The sequence below is a fragment of the Podarcis pityusensis genome (assembly GCF_964106645.2).
Source record: "Podarcis pityusensis genome assembly, chromosome: 11".
Lineage (NCBI taxonomy): Eukaryota > Metazoa > Chordata > Lepidosauria > Squamata > Lacertidae > Podarcis > Podarcis pityusensis.
In genome coordinates this window covers 60,264,839-60,288,171 of record NC_138036.1, presented here as the reverse complement: position 1 = coordinate 60,288,171, position 23,333 = coordinate 60,264,839, and the positions used below count along the sequence as shown (strand labels likewise).

At 40.2% G+C, this 23,333-nt stretch overlaps 1 protein-coding gene across 6 annotated transcripts in view; it reads left to right on the top strand.

Moving 5' to 3' along the window:
* Positions 1 to 23,333, top strand: part of LOC308458002 (proprotein convertase subtilisin/kexin type 5-like) — a 167,837-nt gene that overhangs the window by 70,520 nt on the left and 73,984 nt on the right. For all 6 annotated transcript variants that reach the window (XM_080972454.1, XM_080972455.1, XM_080972456.1 and 3 more), the window contains one exon: positions 17,405 to 17,493. In XM_080972454.1, coding sequence (XP_080828580.1) covers positions 17,405 to 17,493 — 89 coding nt within the window. The remainder of the gene's footprint in view (positions 1 to 17,404; positions 17,494 to 23,333) is intronic.

The window sequence follows — 23,333 nt, the reverse complement described above, 5'->3', positions numbered from 1 at the left end:
GGATAAAAGCCTGCATTGCTCTTTCCTGTAAGGCTTCCCATGCCTTCTCACATCACTGCTCACTCTACACATTCTGCAGCCACCTCTGCTGCATTCTCTACTAATGCTTCCATTGCAGAGCGAACATCTGGGCCTCCTCCAGCACCTTACAAGACACTATTGCCTTTGCTTCAGTGGAAGCTGCCTTTGGTCGGAGGCTCCTACAAAAGGTCCTCTTTCCATAACACTGCAGCCTGTCTCCTGCCTGAGATTGGGATAGCTCTGGTATGTCCCAATCTGCTGACCTTTCATTGCTGGAATGGGAAAAAGTATGATTGTTCCTTCCTTAATTGTAGTTTGCTATTCCCAATGAAAGATGCAGGATCTGCCCTTAAGACAGAATGCAGTACCTATCATTTTCGCTCTACTTTCTCCTTTCTCTGTATGTCTCAGGCACAGAATTTGATTTTTCCTTCTATAACTCCTGTCCTTTCTCAAGCTTTGTGAGTTCACAAACTCAATCCTGGGAGTCTTGCATCCCAAAAGGTTGCTGCCTGCCTGCAACCTGTGGGTGGAACCAAGACCCAATCTGCTGACCTTTCATTGGGAATTAAAAACTTACAATTCAGGTAGGTACAATTGTACTTTCTGAATGCCCACTCAAGATTCATAGATTGCCCCCTGAAGGACATTTGGTACTGATTAAGAATTTTTATTTATTTATTTAATAAAACATGTATACTACTTACTAGAACAAAAGACCTCCAAGCTAGTTGACCATTTAAAAAATAATAATCAGCCACCTAAACTCAAAACAATTAAAACAGTATCTCCCCTAACATGTGCAATAGATTATTCTAGCCATCATTTTTTGTACCAGTTGCCTTTTCTCCTTGTTGGCTTTGGCTGGTGAAAACAGCATAGTCAAACTTCCTTGTTAATTTGGCATGTATAAAAAATAATTAAACAGAATATGGGGCTATAATACAGCAGGAAAAGAAGGTTGCAAGATTAGAAAGCTTGGCCCAAAACATGAAAGCCAAAATCTTCAAAGAATGAGAGTGGGAAAACGTGGGGGCATTGACTTCTAGCTGCTGAGTTCGTTGGTGGGGTGTAATGAGGAATCTCTTCTTTCTTAAGAACTTCAGAGGATGGAAATACCTACTACAGATATTTGTGCTATCCTGAGCAAATTATTATTATTATTATTATTATTATTATTATTATTATTATTACTGTTTTGCTGGTGTCACAAGTATCAAGTATTGAGCTGTGAAACAGCTACAATTTTCAGGTTGCCCAAAATTGTTTATGTAATATCCTCATTTTTTTATAAAAAAAAGTACTGTGTGTTACCTCAGTTTAAGTAATTTAATACTCATAGTAATTTATGTGCCTTAAATTGTAGAGACACTTTTACATGTCCTGTTTGACTCTTCCTAATATTAAGAAATCCAAAACAAGACCACTTCTTAGTATTTATTGCAGGAGCTGCCAGGGCTAAAGTAGTTAGTTCCCTGTTTACCTGTAATGAACCCCCACAACCAAAGCTTTTTTCTAGCTCCAAAGGTGTCAGAACTCGCCTCCCTGAGAAGACCCATCCAAAGCCCAGAGACAATATATTCTGGCTGGGGGGGGTGTCTCCTTGTGAGCCAAAGGCAGCCTCTATCACCCTCCATTTGCGGAGGTCCCTCAGTCACTTTCACAGGTCTGGAGGGATTGTGCGGGTGGGGATGGTGGAGATTGGGAAAAGAGGCAGCCTGCCCCACTTGCTCAGCAGTACCCCTCTCTGAGAGGTGCTGGAACGCTGTTCCGGGGCATTCCAGCTGGAAAAAAAGCCCTGCCCACAACCTTAGTCTGGAATATCTCTCTAGTAATGAAGGATGTGAAGGTATTATATCTGCTCCTCACACCCTGCTCAGGCTACAACATTGCTTGGGCCACGGTAGTCTCCGCTGGCTCATTTTGGCTTACTTCCTGTGTTGGCTCCCACTCAGTGGCCAACTAAAGTTCAGCTTTGGCAATTTATACTTTGGCAACTAGCCAGGCATCGTTTTGTCAAAAGTAGTTCTTTATCACTGCCCACTACTTTATTGCTTTTTAATAGGTGTCACATTATTTGATGGTATTTGATTTTACTGTTTACTATTATATTCTAATGGATTATTGAATATTTCTTTATTTGATATACAGTAGGTTGTTTATTTTAAAGTGATGTTTTTATTATGAATGTTTTTGTATTGGATCATATGTGATCTTTGTTGTCTGTTGTTTCTTCAGTTTGTAAACCGCCTTGTGCATAGTAATATAGAAAGGCGGCATACAAATTAAAAGTGAAATGAAAATGAAATGGAACATACAGTGGATATATCAGCAGATTAGAGAATGTAATTATTTTGGCCAGTTGGACAGTCCGTTAGGGATTCCATTATAAGACTTTCATTATATTATATTGCATTTGCTGACAGGCTATACATACTAACTAAATGACACTTTCAGTTTTTAAAACCAAGTTTTCAGAAGTGTGGATTCTGCCAAGAAGAAGCCTACAAACATTCATCACTTGAGCCCTGTGATAATTTTTAGGAAGCAATTATGGTTTCTTTAACTACTATGGTATGCAGGAGTCCTGCCAGATAATTAGTTTGGTTTGAACAAATTGGCAGAGACTCGTGAAGTCGTCGGAGTCACAGGCCCATACTAGACTTTCATGTTTGCTTCATTAAAGACAAGAGTCAGCTGTGTATGAAATCACTTCTGCTATGCAAAGTGTCTTGTTTTGTTTTTATGCTGAAACTCTTGTGCTGACCTCTATCATGTTCAGGTTTCATCTGTAAATATACTTAAAAGCAAAGGTGGGCTGACTTTATTCTTGGATTGTCTTAAAAGAAAAGATTCTCATGGACTTCGTATGTTTTTCATTTACAAAGCAATAATCCATATTCTAAACATGTTACTATTTAAACCTCATCCATATTAAGTGATCATTCTATGAATTCTTGCTTTAGAAAATAAGAAGTACCTTGTTATATCAAAACAAAGTCCATTTAATTTAGTATTATTCATCATAACCCTAATCATTAGCAGGCATTAAGCAATTGGCCAGAAATTAGTAGACTTCATGCATTAAAAACCAGGAGCGATGTGTAATCGGCCTAAAAAGGTAGAGAATTTTAACGTATGTTCAAAGCTTAGCTGTATAACATGGTCTTATTATCATTTCTGAACCTTAAAAGAGGGGAGCAACCACACCTGGGCAGATAGGGAGTCCCATTAGCAGCATGCCACAGTGGAAAAAGCTGTCCCAGGTCCTCACAAATTGTGCTTCTTAAAGTGGTGGGATGCATAACAGATTTCCTGATGTTGAGCACAATGAGTGGATAGGACTGTATGGCGGGGGGGGGGGGTTCCTTCCACTATATGGTCACAAGCCAGTTATATGCAAGAACCAGCACTTTTAATTTTGCCTGGAGACTGCCTGGAAGCCAGTGCAGATGAAACAAAACTGGGGTGATAATGATCAGCAAAGCAGGCTCTAGAAATTAATCTGGTCACAGCATCATCAAATATAAATGTATTGTGAAAGAGTACATTTGTTAAGAACACAAAACAAGATTCAGGTTTAGAGTGCAAATGCAGGTTGTATATCTTTAATCTCTTCTGGAAAATAATCATTGTAATGATAATTCTGTTAGGTTGCAAGACTGGCTTGCATGTTTGAAGTTATTATTCACAGTGCAGCCCTGTGGACATCACTGCATAAAACTTTCACAAATACAGTTTTATGGTGGTAATTTGCATGGGTGATGTGGCTGAAGAAAAGCCTGCCATGTCCATGCATGTTTTTAAAAAGACGTGCTTAGGTGATTTGTCCTGTACAGGCAGCCCACTAGTGTGCATGGACCATAGCAGAATGTAACCCAGAATGTTACACTCCCTGAAGTCTGCAAGGTCAGTTGCAATTCAGTATTATACCTTACATCAAAATGACTGAGTGGCAGGGGTCACCAATCTGAAATGAGTGGGGACCAATTTTAAAAGATTTTTTTAACAACAACAACAAAAAAGGTCAGGCACTTTGTTCACACGCAGAGGGGCTCTTCTGGGTGTGTGTGAGAGTGTGCTTAAGTATGCTCTATGCATTTGTGTGACAGAAAGAGAGGGAGATATGCATATGGAGCCTGTGTCAGAAAGAGAGAGGGGAGATGTGTGGTTTGTTTGTGAGTGTGGTCTGTTGGAGAGTGAGAGATCCACTTGAGCAGAGAGATGATATGTGTGTGTGGTTATATATATGCAAAGTGCGTGCCTCAGGTGGCAGAATCCCAAGGGGTGGCATCCCTGTAGGCACTCTGCTCATATCTTCTGCCACTGGAGAAGCAGCTTCAGGCGAGATCTCCTGGATCTCTCATGAGATATTGCCAAAAGCCAGCAGTCGCAGCCATAAGCAATGAAACTGGATGGGCAGTCTCTGTGTATGAATGTCTGTGAAAAACAAATGCATGTGTGTTTGTGGTCTGTATGTGTGGCGAGCGTTTGTAAGTGAGAGGTGTGAGGTCACCTTGTATTTTTTTCCCCCTGGTACTGTGGAATGTTCCCTATTATTAGACCGCAACAGCATAGTTGTGTGTGGAAACAATATTGTGTTATCTCCAATCAGCACCAGCAGGGCATACATGACTTCTCACTGCAAGCACGAGATTGTCCAGTGATGGGGTGAGGGAGCCTCAATGACTATACTCTCTTTAATTTTGTGTTATGTCATGACCCCAATGGCAGCCATTTTGTGTTATGCCACACCCCCATGGCAGATATTTTGTGACAGGTGCCTACAGCACTTTCTCAAAATTGGAAATGTGCCTTTTGGTCCAAAAAGGTTGTCCCTGCACAGTCAACAATCAGGAAGCACTCCCAGAATCAAGCATAAATCCATACAACCATATTTTCAGTGGAATATGCTTTAGAATTACTTTTCAGTAGGGATCTGTATGGATCTTTGTTTTGTGAATGATTCATATAAAATCTAATTGGAGGCCACAAAGGTTTAGCAGACCTGATTTTATAGGCTTGTTGAACTCATGTCAGCTCATAGCTAGACCTCATTTTCAGTCATTCAGAAAGCCAGGATCTCTATGAGACTACAGCTTGAGGTTACAAGAGGTGAAAAGGCTATGTACACTCACCCTAAATTGCAGCAGATTCTCAGAGACTGCAATTCCTCAAAGGGGTTATAAAGATGTCAGAAACAGAAGTCATGTTATAATTTGGGCTACAAGCTGTTCAGTGCAATCCTCTGCATGTTTACTCAGAGGTAGGTTTCATTGTGCTTGAAGTGACCTACTCCTTAGTCAGTTTAATTATTACATCAGTCAACTAAAGTTTTAGCTGGTTAAAGTGTTCCAATTTTTTATTAGTGAGGATGAAATTTAATAGCTGGGCAATAAGGCAAGGACATATTAACTTTTAGACTACTTTCATTACTGTGAGACAGAAAAAAAAAGATTAAAGATTACATTTAATGGTGTGAGATACAAGGGTTTTTGTGAATAACTTTTTACTTAATTTTTGAAGAAAAAATACAATATCAAAACACCATGTTTTAGGGTTGCCACATTTCAAAAAGTAAAAACCACAACACCCCCAAAATTTTAGACTGACTTGCCTAAGATCTAGGGCAAAGAGCCACCTTTCGGAAATCCCCCCCCCCCCCGGACATCAATTCCAGGACGCTACATGTTTTTAACACATAAAATAGCATCTTTTTAAAAAGTATACAGAAAAAAACAGAGGCACTAAAAGGTAGTAGTTAAGGGCATACAGTGGTACCTCGGGTTACATACGCTTCAGGTTACACACTCCGCTAACCCAGAAATGGTGCTTCAGGTTAAGAACTTTGTTTCAGGATAAGAACAGAAATCGTGCTCCGGCGGCGCGGTGGCAGCAGGAGGCCCCATTAGCTAAAGTGGTGCTTCAGGTTAAGAACAGTTTCAGGTTAAGAACGGACCTCCAGAATGAATTAAGTATTTAACCCGAGGTACCACTGTATTATACAGTTCCTAAAAATTAAATAGTAGACCAGTATATATTGGATTAAAATATGATGTGAAATACAGTTGTTCAGTGTTCTTTCCCTAATGTCACAGAAAAGCACTTACACTGAGGCCAAGATAATATTAAAATGTATCTTTAAAGCATACATTGTTTAAATCACCTGTTTTTTCATCAGTTAACATTTATTTATGTTCACATCTGCAGTCATAATTATAGTGTTACTTTACGAAATTTAAAATGCAATACTATGCCCACTTAGCTAGGTATAAGCCCCACTGAACTCAATGAGACTTACTTCTAGGTAGGCATATGCATGGGATTATGTTGTTAGTGTTGAATCTAAGAAAGCAGGTTAGTCTAGTCTAGTCTAGTATAGAACAAAGGATGCTATCTTTTTTTAGCTGCTTATAACTAAATAGCATGGGGAGAATTGAAACCAGCAAAACAATGATTTAAACAATTTTGAATCAAAGTACTTATTTTAACAATTTTGAATAAAAAGTACTTATTTTAACTGATTTATGAATTATATATGCCATTAAACAGAATTTTGCAAGGCAATATCTGGATCTCTCATCTCACCAAAAATCACATTTTAAGATTGACATTTTAACAACAAAGCAACTAACTATTGAGTTACCAGAGCATTAGGAAGCTGGATATTTAATCTGTTGGATAGACTGTAAGACTAGCCCTTCTTATCATTAATGTAACCATATCCCTGCTATGTTAGTAAGTGTTGAAATTAGAATCTAGGCTAGGTTCCAGGGAAATTTTTACATCACGCTTAACTAATTACCCCTTGCAATTTTATTTAGACCTTCCACTTAAACATCTATGCAGAATTGGATGCTTATAAAATGTTTAGTTGTCTGATTTCTGTTCTTAATATACCATATTTTTTGCTCCACAACACTCACTTTTTTACTCCCAGAAAGTAAGGGGAAATGTCTGTGCGTGTTATGGAGCGAATGCCTACAGATGGTGGGGGGAATCTGCTGCAGTCGTGAGCATGGTTCCCCTTCCTTCCCTCCTCCGTGGCTTGCTTTGAAACAGCAAAGCGGGACAAGAGCTGCTGAGTGGGGAGGAGAGAGGGACAGAGAGCCTGCTTCTTTAAAGGAGCAAAACGGGAGAGGAGAGGAGCCTTCTCCTATTATACCCCTCACCTGCATTATTAGCAGCATCCTTCTCCACCCACCCCACGCGTGTTCCTTCTCCCCTTAAATCCCTCTTCTGCATTATTAGCAGCATCCTTCTCCACACACCACATGCGTGCTCCTTGTCCCTTGGGTGCTTTTCCTTCCCTCCCCACTTAAAACGTGGTTACAAAGCACGGATCCACATGGAATCTCAGGATTTTTGCACTGGGTCACCCCAAATTCACCGTCAGATCACATGTCTGTGGCCACAGCATGAACCACAAAAATCATACATCCATTGTTTTGTTTAGAATATTTTTTTTCTTGTTTTCCTCCTCAAAAAACTATGTGCGTGTTATGGTCGGGTGCGTGTTATAGAGCGAAAAATACGGTAATGTTGTTGCTTAGGAAGCATGATTGATTGATTGGTATAATTTCTGTACATAGAATGGAAATCTTTAGAAGGAATACTCTGTACAAAGCATGAGCAACTTCAGTTAATTTTGTTGGTCAAGAGAAACAAACAATGAATTCAAGCAATGAATATTTTCTCCTAAGAAGTGAAAGGTGAACATAGTGTGTGACTGAATATATATTTAACATTCAGAGTTCACTTCAATTGGTTTTTGTTAGGAGCCTGACCTGGACATTGGGGATATACCGTATTTTTTGCTCTATAAGACTCACTTTTTCCCTCCTAAAAAGTAAGGGGAAATGTGTGTGCGTCTTATGGAGCGAATGCAGGCTGCGCAGCTATCCCAGAAGCCAGAACAGCAAGAGGGATCGCTGCTTTCCCTGCGCAGCAATCCCTCTTGCTGTTCTGGCTTCTGGGATTCAGAATATTTTTTTTCTTGTTTTCCTCCTCCAAAAACTAGGTGCATTTTGTGGTCTGGTGCATCTTATAGAGCGAAAAATACGGTACTTTGTCTGAGAAAGAAACTTGGGACCTATCATGGCCTCAGCGCACAAAGCCCTACAGCACATCACAGATCATACTCTGCCACTTTCTCCATGGAGTTCTGATGAAGGTGGACCCATTGGGATGTTAAAAATCAGTGGATAAGCTCTTGTGTGTCTGCAAGGAGACTTCAAAAATAGAATATATAGTCAGAAGGAGGGGTTACTCAGGTTGAGTAGGCACCTATAGCACCTTGTAGCTCAACTGATGACCAGGAAGGGAAATTTGGCTGCACTAGCCTAAAGCTGCTCAGTCTCTGCTGGACTTGTCCTGATATTGCAGTTCCCAATAGTCCATCTTGGGCCCTTCTACTTCCATTGCTTGTTTTCCTCCAGTTTAAGCATCATCCCCCTTGCCCTGCCTTGGTCTTAGACTGCTTGGGCCTTGGTATGAAGAACTGACCTGGTACAATTCTAAAGCTGACCAAAGGCCATCTTGGGAGCTGTTGGCATATCTAGTCTACTGAGCATTTGTTCATCGCTCATTTATCTCACACTTTCCAATGCATTCTCCCAGCACCTCCCCAGTCCCTCTGTTTTGCTTTTAAAAAGAGTAAATTTGTTGCATTAGGACGACCGAGAGCTTTAATCCAATTTAGTTTTGCAAACCTAAAGTTCTGCTATGTGATTGAATCACAGATATGACAGTCTGGAGGCCAGCGATGTTCCAGGAATGTGGGGCTCAAATGGGGGGGGGGGGATGGCTGAAGATTTGCAGACCCTTAAACTGCCTCATTCCCCTGACAGATTCCCCAGAGGAGCCCTCAGCTGTACCACTCCTGGCACAATTAATTCCTTCCTGTTGATCGTGGGGCTGGAAATCAAAATCAAAAAAGAGGTTTAATGAAAGCAAAAGAAGGGCTGGAAAAGTTCACTGCCACCCACTGTCCTGGTAACAGTGAGCCATAGCTCTGCTATGGGGTTCTCTCACACACATAGGGTTGCTCCATTCATTTAGCTTTAAGAAATGGGATTAATAGCCCCTGGCCTCAAAGAAAACAACTTTTCATTCATTTGCAGAATTGGGGGCGGGGGGGGGCCAGAAACATCAGTATTTATTTAGCCTGCAGCCCTTGGCCTAATTTCATGCAGATGGCAAGGAAAGGAAGGAGCTAAATGGCTGTTAATACTCTGTAAACTCACAGGTTCCTGTCAGACAGTTTGGGTGTATTTTAAATTATTGTTTTCAATTCATTCACACACAGATACATCCTTCTTGATTCCTAGGAGTTCCTCTGAGAATGCAGAAGCTGCTAGAGGGACTTACGTTGGTAATGGGCACCCACCCGAATGCAGAAAGGCAAAGAGAGGAACAATTTCTTGAACAATCTAAGACATACTTATTCCCAAGTGGACATCCTACTGATATGTTAGGGAATAATATGTTTTTGTTTAGCTGATTCATACTTGTAAAAATCTATCATGTCCTCTGAGGGAGAATGGAAATCCTCAACCAATCAATCTGAACCATTTGAGCTCCTCTCTCAAGACCAAACTTCATTTCACATGCACCTTTGTGCAACTTTCCCTCCGCATTTTTTCTTAAGGAAAAACAACAGATGCAGGCTGCAATCATGAGTGGAGCACCAGAGGGGGAGGGGAGCGTCTGCAATCATTTCCTCTTCTGCCATTTCCCCCATACAAATCTGCCAGCCAAGCTGCCTTCTCCTCTGCAGAGCCATATAGTTCCGCTTCTCTGGGGAGGAAAGCAGCTTTAGATGGGCAGTGAATGGGGAAGTGGCCCAGGGGGAAATAGTTAAGCAGTCCCCTGTACTGCTTTAGTCTAGAAAAAGACAGTGAAAGGAATGCAGCACCAAAAAGACTATTTTTCCTTAATAAAAAGGGGGGGGGTATAGTATCACGTTTGGCCCTTAGTTTTGGTTTTTCCTTGCTGCAAAATATTCCAGTGTGAACTTGCTCAAAACCTGTCTGCAGTAATCCTACCAGTAGGATAAATTGAAAAGGATCGCGTGTAGTTGACAAAAGTCATCGTTTAAATGATTTTCTGTCAACATAACTCCAAGGGTGCACGCTCTCTCTCTCTCTCTCTCTCTCTCTCTCTCAACACTTAACTTCCACTTGTACCCAAACATGCACACACCTTTTATCCTTCTTTTATTGCTTTCTTGGGAAATTAAAAGGAAAACAAATTTCCCTTTCCAGATGTCTAATATTACAGCCTGGTACAAAACAGCAGAATCTACACTAGAGCATAATATTTAACACAAAGACACAGAATGAATTCCCTTAAGATTTTGCTATTTTTTCTCTTTAAAACAACAACAATCTACTACAGTTTGCTGTAGAATATGTTCACTGTGTACTGAGTCAATTGCCAGGGCCGCTAGGGACTAATCTATACTAGTGAGTGATAACGTTATAAATGCGTTATAAAAATGTGACACCAGGGGGCACTGTACAGAAGTCAATGGAAAATTGCATTGGCAGCTATGTAATATTTTTTTCTTAGCGCTTTTGTAGATCCAGCCTAGAATTCTGCAGTAAAACATTGTGAATTGTGCAATCACAAAACACAAATTCTGCAATGGGAATATATTAAAGTGCAGAAGTTTTGCAATACAAAAAGTGTTTAATTTGCATGCCTCACAAAATGTGCAGAATTGCACAGTTGGGTGTTTCTGGCTATGTGACCTGAATTTGTTAGAAGGATTTTTTGGGGAATATCTGGAAAAGAATACAGCCGTGAAGGGATACAGTTCTTTTAAGGCAGTGGGATGTTCTGGCAGCAGTGGAGGGAGGTGAAAATAGGTGTACTTCAGGGAAGACGTTCCAACAACCCAGCACTAGAATTCTCAGCGTTATAGTTATAGGTAGGTAGCCGTGTTGGTCTGCCGTAGTCAAAACAAAATAAATTTAATTTAATTTAATTTTAAAAATTTAAAAAATTTCTTCCAGTAGCACCTTAGAGACCAAGACTAACTTCGTTGGTCTCTAAGGTGCTACTGGAAGGATGTTTTTTATTATTATTATTTATTTTATTTTGTTTCTCAATGTTATGTTCTTTTCCTTTCCTTTTCTTTTTCGTATAGCTTCAGCAAAAATTGGCAGGACATTGACATGTTTTTCTCTGCAATCCTGAGGGTTAGGAGCATGCTTTTTAAATGACAAATTTTCCAAGTGAATTGTGGCTACCACCTTTTTTGTGTGTGCTATTTATATACCCAATGTTAAAAACAAATAGAAACCTATATTGTTATTGTCTGATATCTGAACCATGATGCCATCCTTTCCCATTTTCTTCCCATAATTCACATACTGCCATTCACATAAACAAATATGGTTTTTTTTCTTTGTCTCAAATTCTCCTTAAAGACTTAGGGTCATCTGAGCGAATTTTGTAAGAGGATTTACATTTCTAGTTACTCATTCAAATTCCATCAAAACTGTATTTTTCTATATTGATATAAAGGTGTCCGAAAGCACGAACACTGTAGAGGACTTTCTGTTGTTGCCCCTGTTCCACAAATGCACAGGAATTCCTTTTGCTTTAACACTGTAAATAATCATTCAGAGGAACTCCTTGAATCTTAGGAAGCTTTCAGACAACAGCTCCTAGCACTAAACAAGTGTTTCCCAGCTATAAACTATAAGCAGAATTGTTACTGACTTTCTACACTGGAAAATATAGTTGGAGGGGAGGGGGGTTGTGTGTGCATTATCTATCATCTATCTATCTATCACCTATCATCTATTCCAGTTGGGGGTGGCTGTTTTAGTATACCTGATGTAATAGCTTGTGAAGCGTGCATTTTAACTATTAATTTTTACTGTACTGTTTATATTTGTAGTTTTAGATTATACGCCCTTCAGCATAGAATTCTTATTTTGTTAGTGTACAGGGCCATGTACAGTGATGGTGCTATATAAATAAAAGTCAAAAGAGTACTAATAATTCATAATCTGCACTTTTATAAAATAGTATTTCAGGAACATTTCATCCATACAGTGGGTGAAAGATACTGTTTGTTTCCCCTTTCCTCCAAAACTTTATTTCTGAAATGGCTACTTTAATTAATCATAAAAATAATTAATCATTTCCAAGTTATTATTATTATTAGTTATAAACTCCCTTGGTCTTGTGGAAATTAAATTAATTGACCCTCCCTTGCCCTTCTCCCAACATTCTTGATGCAGAGACTTTAATTGATCATTCCTGTAGTTACGGTATATTATATTTTGGGAGTGAGATTTTATTTTAAATTGTTAACTAAAAATCTTTTATCTGTTCGCATCCCTGCCAGATGTTTATCCTCCATCAGGTGCTGAGTATATGTTTATTGTCAACTATGGTAGCACCCTTTGCGTAAAAAATGAACAAGGCTGTGTTCTGTGATGCTGTGTATGCCATTACTGCTTCCAAGGAAGTTATCAGCCAAGGCAGCAGGTGGATGCCGTGGTGAACAGAGAGGGCAGAAGAAAATAACATATAATCCCTTGAAATTTTTCCAAGACAGCTGCACAAACACTGCTGACGTACTTGGGGCAGACAGCTAATAACATGAATATTTGTGACTTGCTTTTTGCCAGAATTCTTTTGTATGCAAATTCATTTCCACAGCATACACCAGGGAACGGGAATAAAAAAACCCCTATAAATTTAAAGAATTATTTGCAAATGCCTTCATTGCTGCAAAAACTTCTAAAATAAGTAAATCAACAGTTAGACTGATACAACTTCATAACGGGTTTGACTTTTGTTACTGAATTGTTGCTGTTTATCTTTATCATATTGCCAAAAAAAATCACTCAAGTGGTTGGTCAGACTAATAAGATTTTTTTTTTCTTTTAATGTCAGTCTTTCACCTTCATGGCCTTTATAATTATTAATTAAGGCTTATTTATTTATTTATTATTTCTATTTTAAAAATCAGTTTGAATTTGTGGGTACAGAAAGGTCTGAACTCCTTTTCCAATCATATTTCATGGTTGGTGATGGTGGGGAATTAGGGCAAAATACTACTGAAGCTTTTCCCAATGCCTTCCAGCTGGTGGCTCTCATTCTCTTCTTTCGCACGGTTCCTGGAATGACGCTGTGTGATGGAGCATTGTCCTGATGAGGGATTTGGGGCCAGCAGGGGAGCTCCCCTAGAATCCCTGTTCAGAGTAGCATGGGGCCATCTTGTAGTGTTGCTCCTGGAGGCTTGGGCGACTGGCAGCTGCAGGAAGGTAGTGAATTTAGCTCCAGTCCCCACCTGCCTCTCTCCAAAGTAGTGCAAATGCACACATATTTCAGCTTCTATATTTTGGGAGAAATTGTTTTGCTTTCAAAGGCAGCCACATCAAGTTTGGCACCATAGCAAAGGCTTAAGGCTCCCCTGTTCCCACACCATAAGCTCCTAGTCTGCATCAACCTCCTCTCATCATGTTGGCAATTTGGGAGGGGGGGGACCTGCGTTGAGGGCAGAACTGCATAGTTAAGGTCATGTCTAGTCTGGCTCTCCTTCACATCTGGTGGGAATAAAAGATTATCTTAAAAGAGTGAAGAATGGTCAGCATATATGTGGGACTGAAAAGCAGTTCTGCTTATTAAATTCTATATTGGATTAGATTTTTTTTATATTAAAAAATCTGGTAGAAGTGTGCTCTGTAAACAGGCTAAATGTGTATAATGAAAGGATGAATGTTAAGGTCAGGTAGTTGAGACAGCAAAAATTACACCTTGACTTTCTGCCTAGACTAAAATCTTACACAAACTCAAAAAGGATCAGGTTTCTTTTTTTCTTTTTAATTAAACATTTTGAGAGCAACCTGGCAATACGTTCTGAAACAAGTGATGTAGTTATTATGCATAATACATGAATGTGTCACCTAGTTATTCTATGAGATTTCCCAAGTCCTGAGCGTCTTCATCTCAGAATAACTCTGCTGATCTGTAGCATCAGCCTACATTCTGACATAAACAGACCAAAGTAACCGAAGAGGTTGGGTTGCTTTTACCAGCAGTGCATAGTGAGAACTAACCTAAGGTTACCAGGTGTCCCCGTTTCCCAGGGACAGTCCCCGGATTTACAAATCAGTCCCCATACAAAATCCATTGAAGTTGAAAAGTGTCCCTGGATTCATTGAAAACATCTGGTAACCTTAAACTAACCTATGAAAGAAAAGGTTGTAATGTGTAGAGTTCAGAGGACAAAAATAGCATCAGTATTTTTTTAAACAATATATTTCTGAGATAACTGTTGAAAAAGTATTGGTGCTAAGAACATATGAAGAAAATGGCTTTAAAACACCTTATGGCATTCTGCCTGTAAAGCTATGTAGGCCCGGCCCTGACCTGCACCTAGCCAATCTAGCACATTGATTACGGAATTCATTGCTATGAGATGTGATGGCCATTCACTTAGATAGCTTTAAAATGGGACAATGACTGGATAGTACCTCTAAATTCAGAAGCAGCCTGCCTGTGAATACCAGTGGCTAGGGAACACAAGCATCTGGTTGGCATTAGGAAACAGGATGGTGGACAAAATAAACCCTGGATGTGATCTAGCAGGGTTCTCCTTTTGTTCATAGCTGAGAGATCATTTGAGAATTCTATGATACTGCTGTGAGCAACTCGAAGGACACATGGCACAAATAAGTTCATACTTATCTTTTTAATGCTTTTAGAAATGTGAGTCTTTATACTGTTGGGTAGTAACATATCTTGGTTACATGATGCTAATATGTTACTCATGTGTGACAATTTATCATCCTCTCAGAATTGTTTTCCTGCTGCTAAAATCCCCCCCCCCCCATTTTAGTATTCATTTTCAGAATACTTAAGTGGGTTTGTTTGCATTAAGCAACATTGAAAAAAGGTAATTTCAAACAACAGAGATTGATCAAGCAGAAAATTTTATAAACACGGATTTCGGAATTGAACATAATAAAAGGCTTAAAATGCCAGTAAAATTATAATATTTATTACTTTGGAAAGCACCAAGATCTCCATTATAAAAACAAATATAAAGTGATTATATGCAATTCATTTTCATACATAAAATATTTAACTAAAAGTTTGCAATTTTGTTAAATGGGGAGGTGCTATGCTTTTATAGATCTATGAATGCGTTGCTCATGTTTTAAAACAATACTAACTAGACATAACTAGTTCTATGATGTGACAAACATGAAGGGCTCTTATATTCTCTGTGCTTTCCAAAATGTCTTCCTTCTCACAAGTTTTGGTTCAGTATCACTGTAGTCCAGTAAGTCTCTGTTGTTTCTTATACTGATTCATTGCAGAGGGACTGATTGTTAAACTCCTCTCAAAATTGTAGCTCTGGGGGAGGAATAGAGATCTCCTAACAACTCTTAGCCCCCTTAACAAGCTGCTGCTCCCAGTATTCTTTGGGGAAAGCCGTGTCAGTTTAAAGGGGTATCATAGCACTTTAAATATATGGTGTGAATGTGGTCTACATGTGAAAACTGTATACCAGGTCAAGAAGACACAAGGGCCTCTTTAGTATATCATGTTCCACAGTCTGAATGCTTAAAATAGGATATGGAGTTGTTTCATAGGTACAATAAACCATGATTTCCAAAACTCCAGTGTTAACAAGCATCTAAGTTGGTGCAAAAACTACCACCAAGGTCACTTAGGCAGCTGGTTATATGATTGTCTGCTATCTATAATTAATTAATTAAGTTTATATACCACCCATCATCCAAAGATCACAGGGCAGTTCACAGCATAAAAATCCAAAATGAGAACACAAAATACATAGGAAAACAAAAACAAACCTATACCCCCCCCCAACAAATTTAAAAGACCATAGAATGTTAATCAGCACATTTCAGAGTATTTTTTTCACCTGGCACCTAAAGACAGATAATGAAAGTGCAAGTGAGTCTCCCTGGAGAAAGCTTTCCACAAATGGGGAGCCACCACAGAAAAGGCTTGCTCTTGTGTTCCCACTCTCAGGGCCTTTTGTGGAGGAAACACATGAAGAAGGGCCTCCATTGATGATTGCAAGGTTTGGATAGGTTCATATGGAGAAGGGGGTCCTTGAGGTATTGCAGTCCGGAGCCATTTAAGGCTTTATAGGCCAAAACACGCGCTTCAGATTGGGCCCAGAAACCAATTGGCAGCCAGTGCCATTGAGCCACAATCAGTGTAATATGTCCAGCACACCCACTGCTACACCTGCCGATGTAAAGGAAAAGTAGAGCTGTGTGCCATCATATTGCTGACAATGTACTCCAAAATTCTGGATAACCCAACTCAGCAGTTCCATGTAAATGTTAAGCATTGTATGTGATAAAACTGAACCCCAAGGAAACTCATATTGAAGAGCACTCCCCAAGCACCAGCCTCTGGAAATGGCCATCCAAATAGGACCAGAACCACTGCAAAGCTGTGCCACCCATCCTTAACTCGGGCAGCTGCTCCAGAAGGATACCATGGCTGATGGCATTGAAAGCCACAGAGAGATCGAGTAGAATGAACAGGGACATATTTCTCCTGTCTCTCTCTTGACAGCAGCTATCATACAGGGTGATCAAAGCAGTTTCTGGGCCAAAATCGGACCTAAACCTCAATTGCAATGGATCCAGAAAACAGTTTCCTCCGAGTGCGCATAGATCAGGTCTTTGATCATTCACTTAAGAACCTTGTCCAAGAAGGGGAGATTGACAATTCAGCAGTAGTTATTTTGAAGAGTTCCTGTTCAGGGTGACAGGTGCTCTTTGATGCACACAGGAAGAAGTACTTTTACATAGTCTCTGTTGAAATGAAAGGGTGACTTTGTAGGTTTGGAACTCTGCACAGTGGTACTTCCCTGCCCATAAGAAGCCAGTGGGTTGAAAAGGAGGAGGCTGCAAATAAGACCAAGGGGCACGGAAGTGTTCATAGCCGTATTTATTATAGATTGAACTGCTTTTTAAAATTTATAATGATGGTGTCCTAAAAGCATCTGCTTAAGATGTGTGATACTTCTTAAAGTTTGATATCAATTCCATATGTTCTTATAACATGCTGTGTTCGTGCTGCACTTGTCTAAACATGTTGATTAAAAGCAAAATCATAGTTTTGGTTATTGGGTTTGACATCATTGGAATGATAAGGATTATGACTAAGCAGCAGTGCCTGAAGCAAAAGTTTAAATGAATTCTAAACATACATGGTGGTGTGTATATATATTTAAAGTGCATGTGTCAAACTGGGGCATCTTACACATAGCAGCTGAAGATGAACACAATCAAAGGTATTAAATACAGACAATCTCTCTCTTAGTGGTTAATAGTACTTATATTAAAATATCTGTCTATTCCTATAGGCATGGAACCCGTTGTGCTGGAGAAGTAGCAGCTAGTGCAAACAACTCACACTGTATAGTTGGAATTGCATATAATGCCAGAATTGGAGGTAAGTGTAACTGTTGTCTATGATTAATGTAAAAACCTAAGAGCAGAATCATAAGCATGCTTGCTCAGAAATAAGCCAGAGGAGGGAGAGAAAACACTCTAAAGCTAGACACAGTGCAGGCAATCAATGGGATAAGGCTGCTGCCTCAGTCAGTGGAAGCCCTCAAGGCGGCACCCCACCTGCCCCACCAATTTTGGGTGAGATTTAGCGGTGTGTGAAAAGACTCACCTGAAATCAGTGCCGATGCTGTCAGTGGAGGTGGTTGAGGGTGGTGCAGGCAGCAGTGGCAGGGCAGCACTTCCTGTTTCATCTCAAGTGGTGAAATGGGACATGACGTCCCTGGCTAGACATGAGATTTGTTCAAGGTGTATTTTGGATGGGGCCATGAGGCAGGGTCAAGCACCCACCTCAGGCAGCCAAAGTGCGAGAGGTGGCGCTGTGCCAGCTCCACTGCTTCTACTGTCAGTGCGGGGTGTGTTCCGACATGTGACGTTGCTGCTCATTTCCCTGCCCCCAGATGGAGAAGCCAAGCAGCAAAGCTTTGAGGAGTGCCCCAGATCCTGCCAAGTTCAGCAGGAGCCAAGGCATTCCTTTGCCCCATGTGGCCACTCCACTCTCCCCCCGGGCAGAGGGTGGGGAGAGAAACCGAGCGGCAAAGTTTTGAGGAGCCCTCCAGCTCCCACCGCGTTCGATGAGAGGTGGGGTGCAGTGGCAGTGGTGGCCATGGTGGGGGCACAGGTGGCCAAATGGGATGGGCTACGCTTGGTCGGGGCACTGTTTCTAGAAGCACATCTCAAATGCAAAACCTATGATAATGTTGTTATAATATATCATTATATGCTACCAACTATTGTTGGAAATTAGTTCTTTGGCTAGATGGATTGTTGACATGGCCCCGTGAGGCAGTTTCCGCTAGTACATGGGTTCAATCCACACATACTAAACCGACCTATCTATGGCTTAGCATGAATGAGCGTATGTCCAGTTTCCCTGAATGAAGGATGGAGCTACTCCACCTTTGATCTTGCTGCTGCCATACCATCCACACATGGCTAAGTAATGGTTTGGCTTAGCATTACGTACATGAGAACTGGATTAATGTTTGCCTGTGTTGTTTTTTACAGCCCTAGTCCATCCAGATGTTTTAACAGTTAGATTGTTGCTTTGTTGCTGTTTCTGAAGTTACAGTGGAATTTAAATTATTTGTTATTCGCTAGGCTGAATCTCAGTTAGAGGACAATTCCTGAGTTATGGTGAACAAATGTAGATAGTCTATCCAGATAGTTACAGGAATTTCTGTTGATTAAGTGGGCCTAAAAGTCAATGTCATGGGACATGCCTGGCTGCCATTAAAAATAGTGATCCTGTTTCTCCTCCTATAATTCCCAAGGATACAACATTGTGTTGCAAGTTGTTAGCACACCCTGTGCTTTCATAAGCAACAGTCAATGAAGTGAAACAGGAGCATGGAATCGCATCTTCATGAGTTTTTTATGTTACAGGGGAATAGGATATACAGACTTGTTCTTTTTTGTAGTAGCTGCACATCCTCTGTAATTTATAGTACCAGCCTACCGTTCTTGGCTTAAAGTCAGTAATTTTAAGTGAAATTCTTTATTTCAACATTTTCAGGTGGTTTTTTTCCCTTTCATTATTCGGCTCAATAATGCCACTTTAATCTTAGTATTTCAGCTAATACTGAAGGAAGAAAATAGCATTGTTGTTACCTAGCTAAGTTCTACATTGAGTAGACCCCTTGAAATTAATGGACCTACGTTACTCAAATCTATAAATTTCAGTAGGTATGACAAATGTTGAATACAACCCATTTTATGAATAACAATAATCTGTTAAAACCTGTGAACAAACTTGTGCTTGATGTTGCCAGAACCAGATTTCACTGTCTCAAGCTTAACTGGCTGATAGACAATTAAGATTTTCCTGTTACCAGAATCCCAAAATGTTTTGAAGAATGGTCTGTTATTGGAAAAACAAAGAGTATGTTGGAGATTGTCCGTCAGGGTATAACTATTTGAAATATTCAATGAAGAATCTTTTAGCATCTTAAAAAATAGCAATTAATAAAATATTATCAGAGGCTACAGTTATTTTATTTACTCTGTTTATATAACAGCCCATAACTGGAGATCTCCAGGAAGCTCACAAAGGAGAGAGAGAAAATGTACCGCGCAATAACACTATAGCATATTAATTCAAAACACAGTTTAAAGCTTAACATATGAGGCTTATGTGTTATTTAAAAGGCCCAAGTGAACAGAAAAGTCTTCACCTTGTGCTGAAAAGACGAACAGGATTGTGCCAAGCAATCCAGTTAAATAATGTCAAACTGTAGGCAAATAATAGCAACTACTTCACCAAAGTGCACATGATTTGCCAGCATCGTTTTCCTGCATCTCCACTTAAAGCTTTTCTAGGCTGAATGCTTGGAAGGAACTTTTCTTGGGTCCTTGGCCTGCCGCTGCCAGGCCAGACAGTGCAGACCAATGGTGTGACTCAGCAGCGGGCAGCTTCCTATATTCATAACTTGCTTGCTCTGATTATTTACATCCTTAAGATAAAAGTAAAAGGATTGCGACCTGAATTAATGTCTGTTCTTTTTCATAAAGTAAATTTCACAGTGAGATCAGTCTTTGGACAAGTGTGATCTCGCAAAGCATGAGCAGTTTTGTTTCGAATCAATTAGAAAAGGGGGGCGGGCTTTTTCAATAGGACAGCCAGGCTTGGGTTAAGAACTGAATAAACACTCAAGCTAATTCATAGCAAAGATGGGAACAAAGCTGTTATGTTTTATAATTAAAAGATGCTAATTTGGTTTATAAATAGAAACATTTATAACGTGCAGGTTGTCAAGACATGGAATGCTGTCTGGTTTAAGTTGAATCTCTGCTCTGGCAGAATAATAGAATCTGCATTTTAGAAAACAATATTGAGAGTCCTCAGCTCATATTAGATCCAAATATGATGCCACTCTTTGAATGAAGGCACGTTTTATATAAGCAATGAATTGGATTCATTTATGGTTCTCCAAGCCTCCCCGTCTGCTTCTCTATATAAACAATCTCCTGGCAGTGTGCAGTATCTCCAGTGTCAAATGCCATCTTCCACCTGCCTGCTAAGTTCCTAGGCTAGGGTTTTGCTCTGTGTCCCATCACTGTCCAAAGTCCAGAGGAAAAGGCCTTTTTGGAAGTGACACCTACACAGCCTTTGGACTGTGTTGCTCCAGGAGGCATCCCTAGCTCCTTCCCTGCCTGCTTTTAGGTGTCAGGGCTGTTTAGGCAAGCATATGAGCCAGATAATGGCTGGATGGCCTGGCACTTCTATTCTTCTGCTGATGCTTTAGCTTACGCCTTTGATATAGTGATTACTCTTATGTGATTTATTGTATTGTATTTTAAGTATTGTGAGCAGTCTTACATCCCTTTTATAGATAAAAAGGCAAGGGATATATTTAGTAAATAAATAAATGCCTCAAAGATAAAGAAACTGGAATTCTGTGGGTATATATAAATGTGGAGAAGGTGCCCATTTCTGAAGTGTATGCTAAATTGCAGCAATACAGAGAGGTCTGTTCTTGAATTATTGGTTGCTGTTAATTTATCCTTGGTTACTGATTAGTTTTGCTATGGAGTGAAGACATTACACAGAGTGTAATGAAGAGGCTGCGAAGAGCCATGTGTTTGTTAATAAACATGGAATGCCTCTCCTGACGTGAATCTGCAACTGAGACTCTTCTCCACATCCCTTTTTGGAGGGAGGCATAAAAGAAGAAATAGGTGATTAAATATGTGGTTAGTTGGTTGGAAACCTTTTGTGTAGCAAGTGACTAACAAGTTTAATAAATAGTTGTAGCAATAATAAATAAGGTCAAGAAACCATATGGCAAAAAACTTTCCCATATAGTAAATATATATATCTAACACTATTCTAAACTGGCAATCCCAGGGTGGCGTACAATAATAACAACACAATGTAATACAATACCAGCAAAACATACCACACCATAGGCCACTTCTTTTCTGAACACACTTCATCAGGTGACATCACTCAAATAAAGGCCTCAGTGGAATTCACCTTATATCTATCTATGCTTCAAGAATGAATCAAGCTAAGAATGAATCAAGCTCAGTTAGGCATAGTTAGGCTTGAACATAGCGGGACTTACTTCTGAGTAAACATGGATAGGGTCTGTGAACAATAGACACAGGTGCATGAAAGGAAACAGACAGCAAGCAGAACAAACATCCTCACACTTGCATACACACAAGGCTGGTGTCAGGAGTTGTCATTGTGGGGCAGCCCCCTAGCCTTGGGCTGCTTAGAAGGATTGGTTCCACCCTTCCTGCCTTCTTTCCCCTGTGCTGTGCCATGCCACCAACAGTGTCGCCTATACTACAGCCAGCAGCTGGTGATATTAACTAGCCTGCCCAAGCATGTCTGTCCATAGATGGAGGGTAAGGAAGCAAGTGGTAGCTGCTGCTCCAGTCCTAGTGAGTGGCAATGGCAGCTAAGTGCTGTTCACTTGCTTTCTCCCTTCCTCTGGGTGGCAGCTGCTGTGGTGACTCCTAGCATCTGTCATCATCACCCACCTGCCTAGGGTGTGGAGGGTGAGTGGCAGTAGCAAACAATGGTGCCGTGGGCACTGCTTGCCCTCTGTCCAATGGAGGAAGAGGGGGAAACACCAGCACCACCTTGGTGACAGTGAGGCAGGCCATGGGGAGACATTGCAGAGAGACCTCCCCCCCCCCCAAAAAAAATATTGTAAATTTTTATTGTTATAGAATTTTTCATATTTTGATATTAATCACATTTGCTTTAGAATGTTGTTGTTAGTTGCTTTGGGCTTCGTTTTGCAAGGAAAAGCAGGGCACCAATATGAAATGAAAGAGAGAGGAGAGAGAAATAGAAAATCTGGACTTAGCCCTATGTACACATACATAAGATTCATGTACATAAGAGGAAACAAAACCTCACACCATGAGGTGGAACTCAACGGGCCTGCTTCTCACTGCCACTACTATTCCTGCTTCTTTCACCATCAATGGTCTTTGTGCCAAGGCCTGAGTGTGCCCTCCTGAGATTGAGAATATACCAGTTCTGTCACCATCAAGAGAGCTTTTCCAGGTTCTGCCACAGAGAAATAATTCCACACTACCTGGTTTAGCTCTCCAAGTGGGATTTGAATGGCAGTGGGGTGAAATGGTGGAAGTAACAGTAGTTACCTAGAGGGAAGTGCTGTAGACTCTGCCAGCAACAGGAGATCACCTTCCATATCAGCAGGGAGATTTCAGCAGAAGGCATTCTAGTGATCCAGGACTCAGGTAAACAGCAGCTCTCCCCTTCCCTTGAACAGTCTCTTTAGCAAGCAGCTCAAAGGAACTTAGGGGCACCTTGTGCTGGCTTCCCCACCCCACTTATCCTTCCTTTCAGATGGATGATTGGCATGTTCATCGTGAACTGAGGCCAATTAAAAATGTATTATAATTTGTTTCCACACCATTACTTTCTGGAAAAACCCTTTTTTATTTTTAAAAAAATGTGTTTTGTTTGAAAATGGCCATTTAAAAAACATTAAATAGATTGGATCCTGTGAAAACAAGTAATCCAAAGACTTCATTTGAGCATAAAAATGCTCAAATGCTATTTATCTTTGGTTTATTTTGTTTATTAATAAAATAAAAAAACACATTGTCAAGCAGAACATGAAATACGAACAATAACAAAGCTTTTTGGCCCAAAGTATGTTTGAGTCAGTTAAAAACACCAACCATTTTCCCCCCACCAATGTGCTTCAATATGTCCATTGTCATACAATCTGCCAT